This window comes from Armigeres subalbatus, chromosome 1 (genome assembly GCF_024139115.2).
Source record: "Armigeres subalbatus isolate Guangzhou_Male chromosome 1, GZ_Asu_2, whole genome shotgun sequence".
NCBI classification, from domain to species: domain Eukaryota; kingdom Metazoa; phylum Arthropoda; class Insecta; order Diptera; family Culicidae; genus Armigeres; species Armigeres subalbatus.
In genome coordinates, this window is record NC_085139.1 from 272,174,235 (window position 1) to 272,197,194 (window position 22,960).

The 22,960-nt window shown below is 42.1% G+C and overlaps 2 protein-coding genes across 4 annotated transcripts in view; both read left to right on the plus strand.

The window, feature by feature from the left end:
• Window positions 1–22,960, plus strand: part of LOC134207612 (uncharacterized) — a 259,390-nt gene that overhangs the window by 154,850 nt on the left and 81,580 nt on the right. The gene's annotated exons all lie outside the window — the stretch shown is intronic.
• Window positions 20,971–22,103, plus strand: LOC134214317 (uncharacterized). Its single transcript, XM_062693723.1, has 2 exons — window positions 20,971–21,209; window positions 21,321–22,103. The coding sequence occupies exons 1-2, from the start codon at window positions 21,110–21,112 to the stop codon at window positions 22,031–22,033; spliced, it is 813 nt and encodes a 270-aa protein (XP_062549707.1). The 5' UTR covers window positions 20,971–21,109; the 3' UTR covers window positions 22,034–22,103.

The following is a 22,960-nucleotide window of genomic DNA, read 5'->3' on the forward strand; positions in this document are numbered from 1 at the left end:
ATCCTAAAGAGAATGAACAAGTCTCTAACTTATCATCACTGTATACATATACGATATGTAGCATACCGCGAGAGACTTTTTTCGCCAGCTGTCATGATAGAGAACTGTTTCTGGAGGCTATACCCCATGATAAATTTCTTTTAGAAAGCTCCAAATGCGGGGAGCACTGGCTTTGATGATGCATTTCGGCTTGTTCTACACAGCTGTGCAGTAACCAACACGAAATGAGCGAAAACAAAGCGAGAATCACCATTTTTCTGTGTGGGCTGCCTATCCGATTCTGTTTTTTCGCACTTGAATACAAGTTTGATAAATTTGTTATCATGGCTTGTTATGATTTGGAACATTTTTTGCCTCTTTTTTACCGTTGTTCGTTATCTATTGAGAGCGAATTCTGCAAACCCTGTGTCATAGTGTGTAATTCTTTGAAAATTGCATTAATTTGATGAGTCGAGTATTTTACTTTTGCTTGAAGTTAAATGCAATGTTATCAACTTTTTCTTGATCGACCTTTTGTCCATTTTATTATTTTGTCCTTTTCGACCTTTTGACTTTTCTACCTTATGTCCCTTTCGATCTTTTGTCCTTTCGACCTTTTGTCATAGATTCGAGCGCCGAAATCATAGATTATAAAAAATAGAAAAATGGAATAAGAATATATTTTCTATAAGAAATAGAAAAATGAAATAAGTTTAGGGTGAACTGACCATGTGTTGGTCCAATGGTAGAGATAGGGTAGAGAACCATTTGGGCAGTGCCCCCTATTCCCGTCCACAACGTTCATTACTCGATCGCATCGCTGACAAATCTAGAGCATGCGAAAATATTGCTTTATTTCCACATAAACATGTTATATGGAGAGGTTTTAGTTCTGACTGGTATTGTGAGATTTCAGAAACTTCCGAAACCGGTTACAAGAAACAAGTTGAACAATATGAAATCCAAAATATCATATTAAACAAGTTTTTTTTTTGAAAATCATGGACATTGATAGGGGAAGGTGGGTAGATTTGATCCCCGGGGAGACTTGATCACCCCCTGTTTTATCGAGAACTAAAGTAGTTTTGTTCTAGCGTATTTTTAGATTTGAAAGGATGCTTTCGACTGTTGTGCTCAATTTTATTTGACTATTATCGGCTCTTTCAGTCTTATAAAGCAGCTAAAACGTTACTGCATATATTTTCCGACGTTTCGGTGTATATTTCACCTTCTAAAAACAGAACGAATAAAGCGAAACAAAATAGGCAAGATACATCACAAACACTGTCTAAAAATTGTTTATTCATTTATTTATTTATTTATTGTCGTCAATCATGTTTGTAGACCGTTTGATACCGAATTAAATTTATAATATAGTTCTCCATTACTTAAAATTACTGAGCACTTTTATCCGATATGAAAATTATACACACCAAGCATTTACTGAGTACGCAAGTATTGTTTCAATTTAGTCTTAGAGAAGTAGTGAAATCAATAGCATTGCAATGTTTATTATAAGCAGCCATCATTTGATTTATGGGTCCGAATTTCGCATAGTTTGTCCGATGACTACTACAGGCAAATAAAGTTCGATTTCGCAAAGGTCTTTGTGGGATATAAAAATTTAATTTAGATAATATTGCCTCTGAGTCGACCTTGTTCGAGATAACATCATTAATGAAAGATACCATCGCATATTCCCGTCGTTCCTTCAATGTTTGTATACTAATTAGCATTCATCGTGCTTTATAAGACGGGAGTGGAAGTTGAGTCCACCCTAACTTGCGTAGTGCATATAATAAAAATTGCTTTTGTACCGACTCAATTCTTGTGTCATGCGTGACTGTGTAAGGTGACCAAACTATCGATCGACCAAGTATCGATCTGACATAAGCAATATATAATGTTTTTATAGTGTATGGATCGTGGAAGTTGTAGCCAAACCTTTTTATGAATCCTAACATATTATTAGCTTTGTTTATAATAGTATTATAATGGTCAACGAACGTAAGCTTAGAGTCTATAATTATGCCAAGATCCCTAACTCTATCACATCTTGTTACCTTTTGGCTTCCTAAAGTGATTGTCATATTTGGAATATTTCGTTTTCTGCTTATAGTAATTAAGTTGCATTTCTTTATATTGAGCTGTAGCAAACTTTTTATACACCAGTTATGAAATATCTGGATCTCGTGTTTGAATGTGTTCATGTCTTCAGCGTCTTGTACACAACCACCTACAATAGAAGTAGAATAACTTCACAAATACCGTAAAACAGATAGATACGCCATCACTAGTGCGCGGGCGATAAATCTAGAGAAGCTTTTATCGCGAGTGTAGGTGGGATAAAGCTCAAATACCACAGGAAATATTTCGAAAACCACAGTGCAGTGCAAAAATAATGAGACGTATGAAGTGAGTGTAGTTTGATAATTAATAATGTTGTAATTAATGTATTTCCAAATTCATAATTAGCCGTAGTGAGACGCCATTGTTAATTGACAACGTTATGTCAGACAGGACACACACATACACAACAAAACGTAGCCTCTGTAAGTTAAACACAACAATAAGCCTAAAAATTATCAAGAAAATTTGTTAACAACTAATTTTAATTTCCATCAAAATCATAGAAATCCCTGAAGAAGGTGAAATATACACCGAAACGTCGGAAAATAGATGCAATAACGTTTTAGCTGCTTTATAAGACTGAAAGAGCCGATAATAGTCAAACAAAACGTATTTTTTAGTATAGATCCTCTAGACAAATGACCTTTATGTGGTGAGTTATTTTTTGGATTGACAACCTTGTTTATTCTGCAGGGCGGTTTGTATGTTTTGACCTTCCTAAAGATTTTTTTATTCGCCACGAAATATTTGAATAACTTTTCATAACAATGACCAAATGCTTTCGTTTTTTCACAGCGCAAAGCCATAAATGTGCTTAATGATTTGTACTGATGAAAATGTCAACATTCCAACAAAGTTTTAGGATATTTGTATTTGAAGTTATTGCCTCAATATGGGGACATTTGATCCTCCATTAGTCACCCATACAAAAATTTGGCAAAAAAATTCAAAAAAATATAAATCTGTTCTCAGGCTTCTATTTTTTGTAGATTTGACAGATTTGATGAAGTGTTGACAGGGAAAATTATTTATTGCGTAGATATCATAGAAAGGGGATCAAGTCTCCCCAAATTTTAAAATTGCATGTGCTGTCAAATTCAATAACAAAAATCGTTCATGTATACGCACAGCAATTCGAAAATGGCGCGTATTTTGAAGGAAAAATATTTAAAAAATCTGAGGGCACCTTTCCAATTTTATCAAAGCAAGTTTTTGGAGAGGGATCAATTTCCTCCGAATATTTTAAAAGTCGATTTTTGACAGCACTCTAAAAAATTGATTGTGTATCAATAACAACAATAATTTAAGGACTGTCAAACATCAGTAAAGTTAAATACTATATTTCTTAGAGAGTCTGTGTGGAAATCGCGTATGTTTATTTATTTTTGGCTGTGATACATCGGAAGTCAGAAAAAAGGATCAAGTCTACCCAGTCTCCCCTACCATTGCGTGGATCATATCAAAGATAAAGGATTACATCCATAATAAACCGATTGACTTAATTTAGAAGTACTTTTTGTTCTAATACCCGGAAATAGTGGTATCGGTTTTTGTGTAGATTTTAGATAAATTCGCTTGTTTTTTCGGGCATTTTTCTTTTCTTCTAATTATAATCAAATCTAGATTGGTGCTAAGGTGGACGGCGTTTCCGACTGTACAGATGAATTTTATTGACCCAGCTATGTGTAGAAAGTGCCTCCAAACTCAGTCTAAAGTTGAATTTTTCGTGATTTCGGCCACCAACCAATCTACAGATACCACCGACCAATCCATACCAGATTTTGATTTTTCTTGATTCGTCCGATAGCGATTTTGAACATCGATTAACCAACTTTTGAGTAGGATTCAATTGGACCACACTGACCATCGACCATCTTGCCCTAGAGCAACATTTTATTAATCCAACTAGGTCCAGTAGTGGTTTCAAACCGCCCGTCAGACCCATTCCAGAATTTGATTTTCCTTGATCCGAAATGGTACGATAATAATTCCGATCATCAACCAGCGCATTTCAGAGTTGGATTTCATAGACCCAACTAGACCTAGCATTAGGTAGGCTCTAAAAAAACCTTCAACATTTTTAATGAACTTGCAGTACGGCTCTTGGCGGTCCTTTACGTAATTTGTCAAATAGTCAAAAAAAGTGAGGGGTCTCACTGAGGGTTTCGCCAAGTGCGCTGGCAGTCCACACTACGGCTCTGCATATTTGCGATACGACTGTATGCGTTCGTACAGAGCATCGTTCCAAGATACGTTCAAGAGCGTCTTCTTTGAGATAATCAGCTAAAGATCCTTCGTTGTTAAAATCGATCCCTTTGCTCATATAATAAAAATGAAATGGTCTGTGTTCGTATCCACATAACTCGAAAACGGCCGGATGGATTTTCTTCATTTCTTCAGCAATTACGTTCGTTATCGTTTCCGATGGGCTTATATGATATTTGCTCATACGAAAATCATGAGTAAAATTCAGTAAATCGTGAAAAACTGAAATAAGGTTCGTATGGAAATTTCACATGGGCAGCTCACAACGCGCGTTTTTACCTAATAAGCAGAACAGCGTCTGGCGGGTCGACTAGTTAAGATATAAAAATATCAGAGTACAGTTTGTTTTACGTTAAATCGCCAACAGCAATTCCGATTGTATGCGTTTTGGTGGATTGGTGATTCCATGTGGCATTTTCTGAAATAAGTGTATTGTAGAATAGCAGCAGTTTTTAAAATAATAATTGGCCCATACCAACCCTTTTTTATATCTGGCAAGCGCACTTTTTTATGGAACTGATCATCTCTTAATTTCGCCTTATACCGGGTAAACGCATTCATTTAAAGAAGGCATTATCGCCTTCAATCGAATAATACCCGGCAGACACTATCATTTGAAGTTCACGTTTCATGACTGTATAAAGTCACTTGAAGAATAAGGGTAGTAGTTATACTAGAATAGCTGATTATTCATAGCTGCGTACGCCTTTTCGTGGGTAACATCATTCTCATACGTCGCTAGAGTTCCATTTTTATTGCTTTACATCTTCGCCATCTTGCGCCTATGCACAACCAATAATGAACCCACGTTGCTGGCATTTACTTTATTCTGCTCCAATTTCCGCTGCCACCTTCCTAAAAAGCGCACATGGCTCATCCACAGCGGTTATCCCGATGCGAACGTCTGATAATGGTATCATTTTTTTTTACATACCTTACGTTTAATTTGAGATTTGCAATTGGTGGCTTCATATCTTCTCTTCAATGCTAAATTAAAGAAACTACACTGAATTGCAGAATAACGCAAGAATTGTCGCCATATAATTTATACTTTATAGACATCTGCACATATACTAAAACTGTAATGAAGCAATATATTTCCTTTGATAGATGCCGTTGTAAATTAGATTCAACAGGAATAACCAACGATGCAGCTGTTCAGCATTACTGACTAAAGACCCTTTATGCAGCCCATAATCGCCAGCCTCAAGAACGACCTCTAGCGATCATCCTGACCCGCCTCAACCGTGCAACCTTTCGCCATAAATCAGCGTGTAATTTAATATTAAATTATTACACCCAATAATTGTTCCATTGTAATCGATTAATAATTTTACACGGCGATCGAGCGGAACCGCAAAAGCGCCTCAATCTCTGTCTCCGTTCTTACAAAACAACAGAGATAAGCCACCGAACATCGCATCGGATGCCAAACTTCAACCTCGAGGCGAGCAAAGAAAAGGCGTATAATCTGTCCAACTTCTTCGGTAAGCCGTATAAATTAACTCGGGTAATCGTTTCTTTATGCGACGACATTATCGCAGTGCATCCCTGCCGAGTGGACAGCCAGTGGACAGCGAATCCAGCCATGCGTGTACATAGTTGCTTGCGATCACAAAACAGGAGACGACGGGCAGCCCCGCAGGAACCTCGAACACCCCTTCCTGTTTTCCCGACCGACAGATGCTGACGATAGTGTCATCACGAATGCGAATTCGCAATGCTCTGTCGTTCGTCATTGGCCTATGGCATGTAGCTTATGTCTCCGAGAATTGCGCCCGCCCGTTGGCGACTGGCATGGCATGAGAAATGTATGCGAGTTGTCACGCCCTGAACCGGTCGGTCATTCGGTTCTCATCCGGATCGACCCCGGTCTTATCAAATCGAAACAAAACATCATCGAAGATCATGCAGCAAATATTTTGAACATTATCGATTAATCAAAATAGGCGGATTTCGGCAGAGTGTTGTGGTTTGCTGTGAGGAAGTAAATCAATCAATTGATCGCTGCCCATTTTTAATTGATTCAGCAAAACATTTGGTTCAAACTCAAGGGCAATTTGGAGATCTTAGAACAACTCATATGCCTGGATTTGATACTCCAGGGAATTCTCGGATGACCTGGAACGGTATTTGGTTTAATATATCAAGTAGGGCATGAACCATTTAAAAAAAGAGATAACAGCTCTTCATTACGCTTGTAGACCTTAGGTCCTTGGTTACGCGTGTAGACTCCAGGAATTTCTTGGATGACCTGGAATGGAGCAATAGTTGAAGGTTAATGATGAATAGACAAAGCATCTACTTTGTTCTTTGGGTTTCTAAGAGTGCCTTCTTATAGGCTTACTTTTGGATGTCCATAATGTTTCAAATTCTTTTTACGTCACGTGCCGTAAAAATGGGGCCGTAAAACGAAGTGACGTATAAAAAACTTCCGTAAAAAGAGGGTTGAGTGTACTTGAATTCTCTCGCGTATAGGTGTAAAGTTGATTGTCTTGTCTAACGAGCGTTGCTAACATCACGAATATTGATTGTTTTTGCATAGGGAATTTTTTTTGGTGAAAATTTGTGATTTGAAGATGATCATCATTTCCACTTATAAAGACACTTACATGTGCCTTGTTTTTTTTTTACATTCCGTATTTTCACCAATTACGAGCAGGGAGAATCACAAGCAGGTGTTTTTTTCACGTAACCTAGTTTTCAAGCTTCAGCGAGTACTTTAACTTTGCACCGTTCTTTACGACAAACTAATATTACTGACCCTCCTTAGCCGTTCGGTAAGACTCGCGGCTACAAAGCAAGACCATGCTGAGGGTGGCTGGGTTCGATTCCCGGTTCCGGTCTAGGCAATTTTCGGATTAGAAATTGTCTCGACTTCCCTGGGCATAAAAGTATCATCGTGTTAGCCTCATGATATACGAATGCAAAAATGGTCGCCTGGCTTAGAAACCTCGCAGTTAATAACTGTGTGTGTGTTTAATGAACACTAAGCTGCGAGACGGCTCTGTCCCAGTGTGGGGATGTAATGCCAATAAGAAGAAGAAGAAGAAGAAGAAGAAGAAGAAGAAGAAGAAGAAGAAGAAGAAGAAGAAGAATATTACTGAAGAAGGCGTTTCCCTATGGCACAAGATACCACCAAAACCCGATATGCAACCGAGAATAAGTTCACCGTCCTAGAAAGGTTTATCCGTAGAAAATCATGCTTGTCTTTATACTTATTTCCGGCGGTATATTGCCAAAATCTTATTAACACGTACGTCCCCAACCCTCATTTTACGACAAAACTCAAAATCCAAAACCACGTAGCTCAGCCAATTTCCAATGGATTTTCAAGCAATCTTCTGGAATCAATCACAAAATTCCTATAGTTTTAGGAATCGAGGTCAATTTTCGCGCAATAACCATGGTTTCGGATATATTCCGGGGAGTACTGGGGTTACCTCCCTCCCGGAAAAAATGGTCACTTGCAGATCGGCTTCGCAATCCATCTTGCGACATGTCAAACTTCATGATTTTGCAAAACAAGTACACTGGAGTACATTTCGGTGATTTTCGATCGAATTGGCCACCCTCCGGTTACTTCTAGGGACTGGCACCCTTAGGGAAGTGGCCAATTTTCGTTTAATCTTTGAATGCATCTTGCGACATGTCAAACTTCATGATTTCGCAAAACAAGTACACTGGATTACATTTCGGTGATTTTCGAATCGAATTAGCCACCCTCCGGATACTTCCATGGCCTGGTTCTCTTGGGGAAGTGTGCAATTTTCGTTCAATCTTGGAATCTACCTTGCGGTATGTCAAACTTCATAATTTTGCAAAACAAGTACACTGGAGTCCATTTCGGTGATTTTCGAATTGGTCACCTTCCGGGTATTTCCAGGTAGACCTGTGCACTGATTGAAATTTTACCGGCGGTGTCGTGATAGTTCATTTTCAGCCAGCGGCGGTGGCGTGGCGTCGTCACGCCGTTGGTGATCGGCGGCGGCGTGGATCGGCGTAAACCAGTTTCAAGCGTGAAAATTTCTTCAGAAGTTCCTCCAGGAATTCCTCCGAGAGTTCCTCCAGGAATTCCCCCGGAAGTTCCTCCAGGAATTCCTCCGGAAGTTCCTCCAGGAATTCCTCCGGAAGTTCCTCCAGGAATTCCTCCGGAAGTTCCTCCAGGAATTCCTCCGGAAGTTCCTCCAGGAATTCCTCCGGAAGTTCCTCCAGGAATTCCTCCGGAAGTTCCTCCAGGAATTCCTCCGGAAGTTCCTCCAGGAATTCCTCCGGATGTTCCTCCAGGAATTCCTCCGGAAGTTCCTCCAGGAATTCCTCCAGAAGTTCCTCCAGGAATTCCTCCGGAAGTTCCTCCAGGAATTCCTCCAGGAATTCCTCCGGAAGTTCTTCCAGGAATTCCTCCGAAAGTTCCTCCAGGAATTCCTCCGGAAGTTCCTCCAGGAATTCCTCCGAAAGTTTCTCCAGGAATTCCTCCGGAAGTTTCTCCAGGAATTCCTCCGGAAGTTCTTCCGGGAGTTCCTCCGAAAGTTCATCCAGGAATACCTCCGGTAGTTCCTCCAGAAATTCCTCCGGAAGTTCCTCCAGGAATTTCTACGATATTCCTTCGGAAGTTCCTCCAGGAATTCCTCCGGAAGTTCCTCCGGGAATTCCTCCAGAAGTTCCTCCAGGAATTCCTCCAAAAGTTCCTCCAGGAATTCCTCCAGAAGTTCCTCTGGAAAATTTCTGCGGAAATTCCTGCGAAAGTTCCTCCAGGAATTCCTCCGGAATTTCCTCTTGTAATGCCTCCGGAAGTTTCTCCAGTAATTCTCCCGGAAGTTTCTCCAGTAATTCCTCTAGAAGTTCCTCCAGTAAGTGCTCTAGTGCTCTAGTGCTCCAGTAAGTTCCTCCAGGAATTCCTGGAATTCCAGGTGGCGAATTCCAGTTTCCCGAGGAATTTCTGGCGGAACATACGGAGGAACTCCTGGGGAAACTTCCGGAGGAATTCCTGGAGAAAGTTCCGGAGGAATTCCTGAAGGCACTTCCAAACGAAATCCGGGAGGAGTTTCTGGAGGATGTTCCCAGAGGCACTTACAGAGGAATATCTGGAGGAATGTTCAAAGGAATTTCTTGACGATCTTCTAAAACACTCGTGGAGGAACCTCTGGAAAAAAATCTGGAGGAACTTCTGAATAAATTTTGGCGCTTGAAACTGGTTCACAGCGATACACGCCGCCGCGGCTGGCTGAACATGATCTATCATGCCACCGCCGGTAAATTTCAATCAGCGCACAGGTCTACCTGGAAGTACCCGGAAGGTGGCCAATTCGATCGAAAATCACCGAAATGGACTCCAGTGTACTTGTTTTGCAAAATTATGAGGTTTGACATGCCGCAAGGTGGATTCCAAGGTTGAACGAAAATTGGCCTCTTCCCTAAGGGAACCAGGCCCTGGAAGTACCCGGAGAGTGGCCAATTCGATCGAAAATCGCCGAAATGTACTCCAGCGTACTTGTTTTGCAAAATCATGTTTGACATGTCGCAAGATGGATTCCAGGATTGAACGAAAATTGGCCACTTCCCCAAGGGAATCAGACCCTGGAAGTACCCAGAGGGTGGCCAATTCGATCGAAAATCGCCGAAATGTACTCCAGTGTACTTGTTTTGCAAAATCATGAAATTTGACATGTCGCAAGATAGGTTTCAAGATTTAACGGATATTGGCCTCTTACTCAAGGGAACCAGGCCCTGGAAGTACCCGGAGAGGGGTCAATTCGATCTAAAATCGCAGAAATTCACTCCAGTGTACTTGTTTTGCAAAATCATGAAGTTTGACATATCGCAAGATGCATTCCAGGATTGTACGAAAATTGACCACTTCTCCATCAAGGGAATCAGGCCCTGGAAGTACCCGGAGGGTGGCCAATTCGATCTAAAATCGCCGAAATGTACTCCAGTGTACTTGTTTTGCAAAATCATGAAGTTTGATATGTCGCAAGATAGGTAGGGAGGTAGGGAGGGAGGTAACCCCAGTACTCCCCGGAATATATCCGAAACCATGGTTATTGCGCGGTTATTGGTTCCTCGGTTCCTAAAACTATAGGAATTTTGTGATCGATTCCAGAAGATTGCTTGAAAATCCATTGGAAATTGGCTGAGCTACGTGGTTTTGAATTTTGAGTTTTGTTGAAAAATGGGGGTTGGGGTCGTACGTGTTAACAGGAAAACTGGTTGTATTGCATTATCCGACTTCGTGCTGACCAAAATCTGTTTTTTAATCAGTAGTAACCTGCAGAATTAATCAATAAACTAGCTGATCCGTCGAACCTCATCTCGCCTAACAATTATTAGATAGCATAAACATTTATTTTGTACTAGCAGACCCGACGAACTTAGTCTCGCCAAAAATTGATTTATTCTCTGATTTTTTTACATTGTCTCTTCTTGTCTTCTTTTCTTTAATCAAGTAAACCTATCACAACATTTAATTCGGTTTGCTTGATTAGTTGTCGAGTTATACAGAAATTTCTGTTTCATTTGTAAGAGAGGCCCCCTTCCCAGAAGAGGAAAGGGTCTCGAACCACCGTAGAAATATTTATGTGCTTCCTAAACTTCCACATGCCACATTTGGTTTCCTTTGCTTAATTAATTCTCGAGTTATAAAGAAATTTGTATTTCATTCGTATGGGAGCCCCTCTTTCCAAAAGTGGGAAGGGTCTCGAGCCATCTTATAAACTGTTCCCTGCTTCCCTGCCCCAAAAACCGCTGCATACAAATTTTCACGTTGATCGGTTCAGTAGTTTCCGAGTCCATAAGGGTCAGACAGACAGAAATTCATTTTTATGTATATAGATTCACAAATTAAGCAATCGTTGCTCTGCGTTTCGATTTCATTTGGCAGAACAACGTAAAAACTTATTTTTCCACATGCCGAAATGGATTCCATTTTGCTGCAGAAATTAGTGTTCTATTTGTAAAGGAGCCCCTTCCCGTTCTAGAGCAGGTAGGGGTCTAGAGCTACCATAGACACATCACTCGTCATCAAAAACCTCCACATGCTAAACTTGGTTCCATTAGCTTGATTAATTCTTGAGTTATACAGAATTGTGTGTTACATTTGTATGGGAGCCTCCTCCCAGAACGGGGAGGGGTCTCGAACAATATTAAGAACCTTCCCCGGCTCCAAAACAAAACCCTGCATACAAATTTTCACACGGATCTGTTCAGTAGTTTCCCAGTCTATAAGTATAGATAGATAATAAAAAGCAGCTTCTCGAGCCAGATAGAAAACATGCGGGCCGGTTATGAAGGTTTTTTTCTTATACACCGCGGGCCACAAAAAATATACCGAGGGTCGCATCCGGCCCGCGGGCCGTACGTTGGGCAGCCCTGCAATAATACATAAAATCTTCGTATTCTGCTTCCAACCGTCAACATCATTTAGAATTGCTGGTTGTAGATCACTTGCATTGATTAGGTTTAATAACTTAATGACGAGCGTTAGTACTTCAGGAATATTGATCGTTCTCGTCCATAGATTTTCGTGGTAAATAATGCAATGTGCGGGAAAGTATAACCATACTTTCTTAGAAGTGTCACAATTGGTTCCCGTCATTTCAAGTGCAAGGCCCCATCATTTGTAAGGCTACTTTTTGGAGGAGTGTCCCTGTCCAAGCATCTTCGTACAGATCTTAACATCTCCTCTCAGGTCATTTCCGGAAGTCGTTCCACTCATTGGGAATGATCAAAGCTGCCAATTCCTCTGTGATTTAAAGATGATCATCAACTCCCCTTACGAATACAGCTACCTGCATAATGTTTCCAACATCAGTATTGTAATCGATTGCTAGAGAGTAGAATTTGAAGCAGTCGGCTTTTTCACGTAACGTAGTTTTCAAAATTTCTGCAAGAATTTTTACTCGCCGCGTTTCGAGCCTACTATAGAAGACATTTTCCTTAGGGCACACGATGCCGACAATAATCGATGTGCATCCCCCTAGCAACATTTTGGTTTTATACTGGTTTTATAAAACACGCTTGAAGAGTAAATCATGGTCTACAAGTGCGTGATAAAACTTAAAATGTTTCTTGCCCCTTAACAATTTCTTCATCCTAGAATAGTTTCATTCGTTTTGCCAAAATCTCACTAACAGAAAAATGGCTTCGTGTTTGTCAGAGTGAAGATAGTTTGTTGCTTCGATAATTCACTGTTCCACCAATAAATTGAATCAATGATGGAAATTTAAATATAATGGGTAGCTTATTTTTGAAGCTCCTTTAACATTTGTTATATTCCTAGTTCAGTGTAAATATCGTATTTGTAGAATGCTTGGTTTTGTAATGTCGTTTAAGATCATATTTCTTCAACACAGCAATACTTTCCGAACATATTAAGGAAACCGAAAGCCAGGAAGCCGCAAAGCTATTGTCCAACCAGAAGACGCGGTGCTCCACATCAACCTTCCGTTTCATTGGGTCACTAGGGTCACTCAATCCAGCCATTTAAATATGTATATGTAAAATAATAGTTTTTATTTCAAATACGGCCACGGGCCGCGGGCCGTACGTTGGGCAGCCCTGTATTAAATGCTACTTAAGTACTACTTTTTTTTAATACTGTTCCCCTTCCAACTAATTTTGTTTTTGTTTTTTTCACTTTTCCCATCCCTTGATATTATGTTATTCAGGTTCGGTTCCATAAGTTTGTTTTGTTACTTTTTCTTCTCTTTCCTTCTCGTAGCACATAACTTGGCAGGTGTTACTCCATCTGTAATTGTCTCCTGATGCTCTCGTATTCCTGGCAGTGTTCCCATCCCTATTTTTTCACTGTTCCCATACCTTGATATTATTTTATTCAGATTCGGTTCCTTAGGTTTGTCAACTTCAAGAATTTTATTACTTTTTCTTCTTTTTCCTTCTCGTAGCACAGAACTTGGCAGGTGTTATCCTCTATCTGTAACTGTCCCCTGATGCTCTCGTATTCCTGGCATTCAATGAGAATATGCTCGACAGATAGTGCTGTTCCACAAAATTGACACTTGAAACTCCCTCCTTTATCTAGCATCCACTCATGGGTGGCCTATGTATGGCCTATTCGCAAACATGTTAATTGCACTTTCTCTAGTCTAGATTTCCGGTTTGGCCATGCAGCTGTCGAGGGTTTAACCCTCATCAGACGTACATCACGCTCCTTGTACCAGCTATTCTCCCAAACGTCTTCCAAAACTTTCCTGCTCCTTAAGATGCGATCTACTGCAGGATGCTCCATCTCCGTCGATTCAACCATTCTTCCCATATTAGCCAGTGTGCCCGCCTTTCATTGCCAGATATACCCGAGTGTCCCGGAGTCCAACAGATCCCGACTTGCTTTTTCTCAATTTCCATTTGTGCTGCTCTAATCCATGGGCGTTTAGTGAGTTCTGATTCTATGGCTGATATGCAACTGGCGGAGTCCGAGAAGATTACCGCTTTTTGTCCAGTGTTGATGGCTTGAAGTGCCATATACAATGCTTTCGCTTCTGCAGAAAAGATGGTGCAACCATTTGGCAAACTATAGCTTTTCCCGCAATTTCCGTCCCAGATACCATATCCGACTTGCTCCTTTACATCCACTGAGCCATCCATAAATAAATATTTGAAACCCGCGTATTTCCTTTGCTCCAATTCGCTGTATAGCGCTTCGGCTTTGCTGCTTCCAATCTCCAACCGAAATGCCGCGAATACAACGTACCCACACATCATCTATTTATCGACTTCAAAGCCGCATATGATACAATCGATCGGGACCAGCTATGGCAGCTAATGCACGAAAACGGATTTCCGGATAAACTGATACGGTTGATCAAGGCGACGATAGATCGGGTGATGTGCGTAGTTAGAGTTTCAGGGGCATTCTCGAGTCCCTTCGAAACGCATAGAGGATTACGGCAAGGTGATGGTCTTTCGTGTCTGCTATTCAACATCGCTTTGGAGGGAGTAATACGAAGGGCAGGGATTGACACGAGTGGTACGATTTTCACGAAGTCCGTCCAGTTATTTGGATTCGCCGACGACATTGATATCATGGCACGTAACTTTGAGAGGATGGAGGAAGCCTATATTAGACTAAAAAGCGAAGCTAAACGGATTGGACTAGTCATCAACACGTCGAAGACGAAGTACATGATAGGAAGAGGCTCAAGGGGCCATCCACAAAGTACGTCACGCTCCTAGGGGGGAGGGGGGTTCCGAGCAGTGTGACGACCCATACAAAAATTTTAGAGCTTTAATACAAAAACGAACAGTGGGTAATGTCTGTGACATAACCGCTAAGTGGACGTAGGACTTGACTTGACCATGCCTTTAAGATACATAATATGTCCAAATTTCTCACATCAACTATTTTGGATAAATAATCGGCGTTGCATACCATTCCTTGGCAAAATCTTCTCATCAAACCGACACAGAAATCAAATCTACCTCGAACAAAAATCATAAAAAAAAATTCAGGAAGTATCTGTCCGGTCACGAAATATTAGCCTCGACAGTGGCAACCTTCCCACTGAAGGACTGCCTGAAATAAACCAAAAGTTGGCTCAGTAGGGGATGTAGACTGTATCTAATAATATCTAATAATTATTATTCCTTCATGCGAGTTGCGTCGTACTTTGGACAGCTAGGAATCTGCAAAAAAACCGAAGAAAGTATCCCAGAACACATCCACTGCAGCAGTGAAGAAGATTCCGAGCTTTTCTACTGGCATCCATAGACGTAAGCGAGAAGCTACCGTCAAACGCCCTCAAGGTTTTGAGAGAAAACGCGCGTGTAATTTAGTTGAAACGAACTGCACCAGCTGGTGCAGCCCTGTAAGTTGCATTAATTTGACTTCTATGCTGGCTTGCAGTTGACTGTTGCTCTCCAGTTGACCTTAGGAACAAAGGTCCAGAAACCGGAGATGGCGAGTTCGATTCTCGATCCAATCTAGGATACTTTCGGATGGGAAACATTCTTGACACCCCGAGCATAGTGTATCCATGTATTTGTCACACAACATACATACTCAATACTCATGCAATATCGGGCATATAAAGCTTTCAATTAATAACTAAAACAATGCTAATTACTTTAAAAAGCAGGCCAAGTTCCAGTTGGAATGTAGTGCTATGGAAGAAGAAGCTTGCGATACACTTACGAGACCTAAACTGCTAAATATTATTATTATTGCTAAACTGTTAGCAAGTTTGCAATACTAAATATTATCATACCTAAATATTGTAACACACTGGAGTCAGTTTTTACGCGGAGGATGTGGGCCGCGTGAATTAAAACAATGTAAAAAACCGCGTAAATCCCTAAATGTGTCTGGCTCTGGCTCTGGATGAGCCATGGAAATCCCGAAATTCTAGTGAAAACAAAATCGCATAAAAAGCGAATCGTGTACAAAAGCCGCGTAAGTGTCCAAAAAAATTGAAAATCCATCGAGAAACGGCTGAGATATTAACGATCAAAGTCTATCATATTTTCGTGACGTTTTTTGATTTTTCGAAAACGTAAAGTGTACCCCAATATAGAAAAGACAGACGTAGTTCTACGTCAAAAAATGAAATTCCGCATAAATTTACGGGGAACCTTTTGCAAGAATGAAGAAATTTACACAGATGTTCTTGGAGAAACACCCGCAGACAATTTTGGAGCGACTTCTTCAGAAATTCCAAGAAGGACCATCTAGATGAGTTGTTATATCAACTCCTTTTTTCTTAATCCTATTTTCAATTTTGTACAAACATGTGTAACGTTGAAGTTAAAACATATACTTAAAATCAGTAATATTATAAAAACGAACTCGAAAAAAGACGTTCACTAAATTGTTGGAATGTTCAGCGTAATATTTAACATTGATATTTAATGTGTATTTGCTTAGAATTTAGTTTTGGGTCGCACGGATTTGGCGCAGAATGGATTTTCAGTGGTAATAGTGGTAATAGAGTATACTTGCTGAAACACAAAATCACGTTAACCAAGAATATTCAAAAGCTTTATACAAACGTTTGAAAAAGTTACACAAAATTCAGTAGCTATTTACCTATTCACATCAACAAATAAATCAAATTTTAAATTGAAATATTTAGACTCAAAACAGTGACAATTTTTGGAATTCTAATGGAGAAATTTCAAAAATTTTCGTTGAAATCTTAGAATAAGAAACGCATTTTCTTTTGTCGTGAGCGAGGAAGACAGAATTTTGTAACAATTCATCGCCAGGAGCGCGAATTAATAAAATTGTCACGCAAACGCTCTCTAATTAGTTGATTGTACTACATTTTCAAAATGATTCTATTGCCAAAAACTCTTTAGTAAGTATATTAGTGGTTTTGAAAAGATCCATTCACAATGTTAGATGTAAATTTCCTCTTGAGCGGTTCAACTGGGAGTTTAAGATTGTTTAAAACATTATGAATCGATGTCTGCAGGAATACCAAACGCCCGCTGCTGCCATCGGCCGAGAAAACTTGATCAGTAGTGTTGTCATCGACACTCTATCGTCACACACCGCCGTGCCGCGCTTACTGTTGGCTTCTCGACAATGCCGGGCTGAAAATGTCGATGATGCTGACCTGAGAATGCTGACGATGCTGCCTTGCTCTTAAAAAGGCTTAGGTTTGCGAATGCGTGGCTGAGACGATGATGCAACCGTTCAAAAATTCCGACGCGAAAAATTCGCGCTGCGCTATTTTATGCCTTCTTAGCAGACCTAGCGTGAGCTCATTCGTTGACGTCTGCACCAATCAGAACGTGGTAATGGAATGATGCAAGAATGATGCGGTACCCATATTTATAGGTTTTCGTGAATTCAATGCTTTGCTTTGAAAACAGTTTTAGGCCTATTGAAACAAATTTTCGGATATTATCAAGCATTAATATGAAAGGCATACTTGAAAGCTGTCGATTGAGGGGTTAACTGCAGAAATCTGTTCACTAGGGTAAAAGCTATTAACGTTTGAAATCTTTCAACACAGCGTAACGCGGCCGATTTAGAAATTTTGAAATGACACCCGGTATAGTAAAGAGAGACGTAAGTCCTACGTCAAAAGTGTAACGAAGGGGGAGGGGGGGTCGAAAATGGCCAATTTTTGCGTGACGTACTTTATGGATCTTCCCCAAGAGAGGTCAATGTGAGCCACCCACCACGAGTTTCTATCGGTGGTGACGAAATCGAGGTGGTTGAAGAATTCGTGTACTTGGGCTCACTGGTGACCGCCGATAACGATACCAGCAGAGAAATTCGGAGACGCATAGTGGCTGGAAATCGTACGTACTTTGGACTCCGCAAAACGCTGCGATCGAATAGAGTTCGCCGCCGTACCAAACTGACAAACAAAACGTGGAGGACCAACGCGCACTGGGAGCTTTCGAAAGGAAAGTGTTGCGTACCATCTATGGTGGGGTGCAGATGGCGGACGGGCAGCAGGGACTATGTCCAAGGGCTTGACGATCCCTCCCCAGGCCATCTGCGAGTTGTGGGGCTTGCCTAGGATGTGGTGGGGTTTGACAGTGGGCCCTGTTAAACCTCTATAAAAAGCTGCATGTATCCGCAAGTAGGCCCCACCAAAGCGACCGTGTGCCGCTCAAAGCGCACAAGCCCAAGTCCTGGTGTTAGGTGGGACGCTAAACAGCCCTGACACGACGGCCCTCCGACGAGACAGGAGGTTTGCGCTGGCCCAATAAGCCGCCTAGAAAACCGATCGTTACGAACAATATAAGAGATAATGCGAAACGGAGCAACTGTACCGCGCTAATAACACACGAAAGTTCTATGAGAAGTTAAACCGTTCACGTAAGGGCCACGTGCCACAGCCTGATATGTGTAAGGACATAAACGGGAACCTTCTTACGAACGAGCGTGAGGTGATCCAAAGGTGGCGGCAGCACTACGAAGAACACCTGAATGGCGATGTGGCAGACGAAGATGGCGGTATGGTGATGGACCTGGGAGAACGCGCGCAGGACATAATTCTATCGGCTCCGGATCTCCAGGAAATCCAGGAGGAGATTGTCCGGCTGAAGAACAACAAAGCCCCTGGGGTTGACCAACTACCAGGAGAGCTATTTAAACACGGTGGTGAGGCACTGGCTAGAGCGCTGCACTGGGTCATTACCAAGATTTGGGAGGAGGAAGTTTTGCCGCAGGAGCGGATGGAAGGTGTCGTGTGTCCCATCTACAAAAAGGGCGATAAGCTGGATTGTAGCAACTACCGCGCAATCACATTGCTGAACGCCGCCTACAAGGTACTCTCCCAAATTTTATGCCGTCGACTAGCACCAACTGCAAGGGAGTTCGTGGGGCAGTACCAGGCGGGTTTTATGGGCGAACGCTCCACCACGGACCAGGTGTTCGCCATTCGCCAAGTACTGCAGAAATGCCGCGAATACAACGTGCCCACACATCATCTATTCATCGACTTCAAAGCCGCATATGATACAATCGATCGGGACCAGCTATGGCAGCTAATGCACGAACACGGTTTTCCGGATAAACTGACACGGTTGATCAAAGCGACGATGGATCGGGTGATGTGCGTAGTTCGAGTTTCAGTGGCATTCTCGAGTCCCTTCGAAACCCGCAGAGGGTTACGGCAAGGTGATGGTCTTTCGTGTTTGCTATTCAACATCGCTTTGGAAGGTGTAATACGAAGAGCAGGGATTAACACGAGTGGTACAATTTTCAATAAGTCCGTCCAGCTATTTGGTTTCGCCGACGACATAGATATTATGGCACGTAACTTTGAGAAGATGGAGGAAGCCTACATCAGACTGAAGAGGGAAGCTAAGCGGATCGGACTAGTCATCAACACGTCGAAGACGAAGTACATGATAGGAAGAGGTTCAAGAGAAGACAATGTGAGCCACCCACCGCGAGTTTGCATCGGTGGTGACAAAATCGAGGTGGTAGAAGAATTTGTGTACTTGGGCTCACTGGTGACTGCCGAAAATGACACCAGCAGAGAAATTCGGAGACGCATAGTGGCTGGAAATCGTACGTACTTTGGACTCCGCAAGACGCTCCGATCGAATAGAGTTCGCCGCCGTACCAAACTGACAATCTACAAAACGCTAATTAGACCGGTAGTCCTCTACGGACACGAGACCTGGACGATGCTCGTGGAGGACCAACGCGCACTTGGAGTTTTCGAAAGGAAAGTGCTGCGTACCATCTATGGTGGGGTGCAGATGGCGGACGGTACGTGGAGGAGGCGAATGAACCACGAATTGCATCAGCTGTTGGGAGAACCATCCATCGTTCACACCGCGAAAATCGGACGACTGCGATGGGCCGGGCACGTAGCCAGAATGTCGGACAGTAACCCGGTGAAAATGGTTCTCGACAATGATCCGACGAGCACAAGAAGCCGAGGTGCGCAGCGGGCAAGGTGGATCGATCAGGTGGAAGATGACTTGCGGACCCTCCGTAGACTGCGTGGTTGGCGACGTGTAGCCATGGACCGAGCCGAATGGAAAAGACTCTTATATACCGCACAGGCCACTTCGGCCTTAGTCTGATTAAATAAATAATAAATAGATGGCGGACGGTACGTGGAGGAGGCGAATAAACCACGAGTTGCATCAGCTGTTGGGAGAACCATCCATCGTTCACATCGCGAAAATCGGAAGACTGCGGTGAGCCGGGCACGTAGCCAGAATGTCGGACAGTAATCCGGTGAAAATGGTTCTCGACAACGATCCGACGGGAACAAGAAGGCGAGGTGCACAGCGGGCAAGGTGGACCGAGCTGAATGGAGAAGAATGTGTAGCACAGGCCACTCCGGCCTTAGTCTGGTAATACATAAATAAATCGTTCATGAATGCCTTGGAAGATTATATGAGTGAGGCAATTTTGCTCTGTAGGTTCGTTATGTACTGTTCTCCAAATTACCGAGTTCCGTTATTCCTTGACTCGCAGATCAAAGCTCGCAGCCATTGTCGAAGATTTGCGAAAAATTAGACAAAATTTTTCGGGTAACCATGAAAAATTACCAGCACGATTCATATTTTGCATTTGCGTATTTCAAACGCGATTTTTGTTATCACCCGTGACTAATTTAAAGGCTAAATTTAAAAAAAAATATTCAAAACAAAATCCAAGCTATGCTCTATAAATCTATTAGAGAATGTAAATTAACCTAAGATTTGCATAAACTTAAAAGTCGCGTTTGCTACCTATAAATCATCGCTTATTAGATGCCATCTTGATGCCGTTGCTGAAACTGTCCACCGAGATTGATTGTTTCCACTTAGCAGAAGGAATTTTCGGCAAAAGGCATCAGAATTTTCTAACCACACATTAACATTCATTAGAACCCCAGTGATTGATATCTTCATTTGTAGAAAACGAAACATCTGCTGCTAGGCGATATCTATTCCCCAATGTAGACTGCATTCCTACGCATTCCCGCCAACGCTTCTGTGACGGCGCGACTGTACTATCATAAATCTAAGATTTGCACCCAACACACATAGGTCAGCATTAGCAGCACAGAAGAAATTTACGCTTTCCCGCAAGCACTGTGAATAAATTCTCGGGCAAGGCTTACGATCGGGTTGACTTGTTGCGCGGTTCGCCTTCCTTCCCCTTGCGATGCCATTGTAATAAAACACTGATAAGGAAACTCGGACCACATTGGCTCCATATCGTACAGCGCTGGACTCTATTTGTGTAGTCTATTTCTCAGTTTGTTACCCGCGGGTGTCGGAGAAGTTTTTGCGGTCGGCGTCGAAAAAGATGGTGTCGTGGTCGCCAAAATCCGCTCGGATGCCGTTAGGCAGATTAATGGTGGTCATTTGTTTGGCGATTTGTGGTCCACTCGAGGCGATTGTCGATGGTAATTCCGCTGATTTTGGTTGGCGTTTAATCCCTACTGAACGGAAATTAAGTTTGAGATGTTTTTCGTTTTTTTGTCTTTTGGTGTTTTGCTACGGTGCATGGATTAAAGTGCCAACGAACTGTAACCAGCACACGGACGTGACGGGGACATTTGATCAGTACTGGGCTCTGGATGAGATCGGGAATGAGCGATCGGAGGATGTGCCGATCGATTTCTTCATGTTCATCGAGGTGCGGAACTTTGATGAGGAGATTGGTATGCTGCTGTCGAACAAGGACCGATCATTCGAGTACCCGGATTTTGCGAGGACCTATGAGGTTCGATTGGGGAACGTCTACACGGTGATCTACAGGGAGACGATCAAGATGCAGGCCTACCACAGTCCGAAGGATAAGCTATTTCCAGGGGATAAATTCAAGATAAGATTCCGAATTTTGAAGGAAGGCAACATCACGATCACTTTGGATGATAACGATCGAAAGCCTCTTCTGAATGTTTTCGATAAGCAAGGCCCTTTGGACGTGAGGTACATCAGCTTCTCGTCTCGGATGAATATGTACCCAATAACTTTCCACTTCAAGTGCGATCAGCCGATCGTGAGCACGGAGGACCCATCAGCGAATGCTCTGTGGGGATGCCCAGTTTGTCCCAAGCAGAAGTGTGAAGTGGTGGTCAAGGCTTGTGCCGATAATAACAAGGACCTTGGAGCGGCGGACCCGGAGAGGCAAAAATACTACTTCTACTTCAACATGTATCTGAGCAACAAGAACAAAGGAAAAGGTTCAACCGATCGATTGGATCGAACGCCTTCGCATAATTGAAAGGGGTGTAATTTAGGCGTACGAGTACACAATTACCAGTTTTACCAGAATAAATACCCCCAATTTATCAGGGAAACGATCGATGGTTCAACTTTTATTATCCATTATCCATTTACTTCGATCCGACACGAGCATTAAATATTATCATAAAATCAGCACCTTCAATCTCACCCCCAATTAATCAACAGGAGGTTTTAATCGCCGTGTCCTATCGTGCCACCGGTTCTCCGCCACTTTAATGATCACTGCGCCAGGGTGCAAAACCCAAGATAAAATTGAACCATAAAATTACGTCGTCGACCCCAGGAGAAGAAAAAAAACTCACTCATGCAGACAGTCCATTTTTATTGTCGCCACTTTTGAACTGGGGTGCTTGTCGGAATCTCGATCTGGACCTCCCCACCCGTATCAGCCCCCTATCTGTACTGGAGAATAGGAAGACTGGTTGATACATTTTTTTGTGCAAAGATGGGTGTGTCTCCCCCCAATCGTCATCCCACTCGATTGAAAATACCAACAAGGATATTATTAGAGTAAGCACCTTCCACACAGGCGGTGTGCGTTCCTTCGCAACACCGCGAGCCCCAGCTCCATTAAAATAGTTCCACTGACAAATGGAATGCTCTCCCGCCGGTTGGCGCAAATTGCTTCATCCCTGAAGCTTGCTTGCCTGTGCCGATAAGTTGAACCATTTACGCGCTAGCAGTTGACTATTATAATAGTTTATGGCATTTCGATCGCAGATGGTACACTCGGCCACATATAAGATTGTTGCAAGATATTATCTCACGGTTTCTTTATCTTAATAGCGAAGAGTAGATGTTTTCAGTTCTTGCACGAATATATTCAGTCGATATTTTCTTATTGGTTGGTGTACAGAGCACACTATCCAACAATTCCAATTCCCACTTTTCTCATTCTTTGATT

Bases quoted from the DNA above. Each gene is read 5' to 3' on its own strand.
- LOC134214317 (XM_062693723.1), top strand. From the start codon at position 21,110: ATGGTGTCGTGGTCGCCAAAATCCGCTCGGATGCCGTTAGGCAGATTA. The intron at 21,210-21,320 runs GTAATTCCGCTG...CATGGATTAAAG, and splicing joins ACTCGAGGCGATTGTCGATG to TGCCAACGAACTGTAACCAG.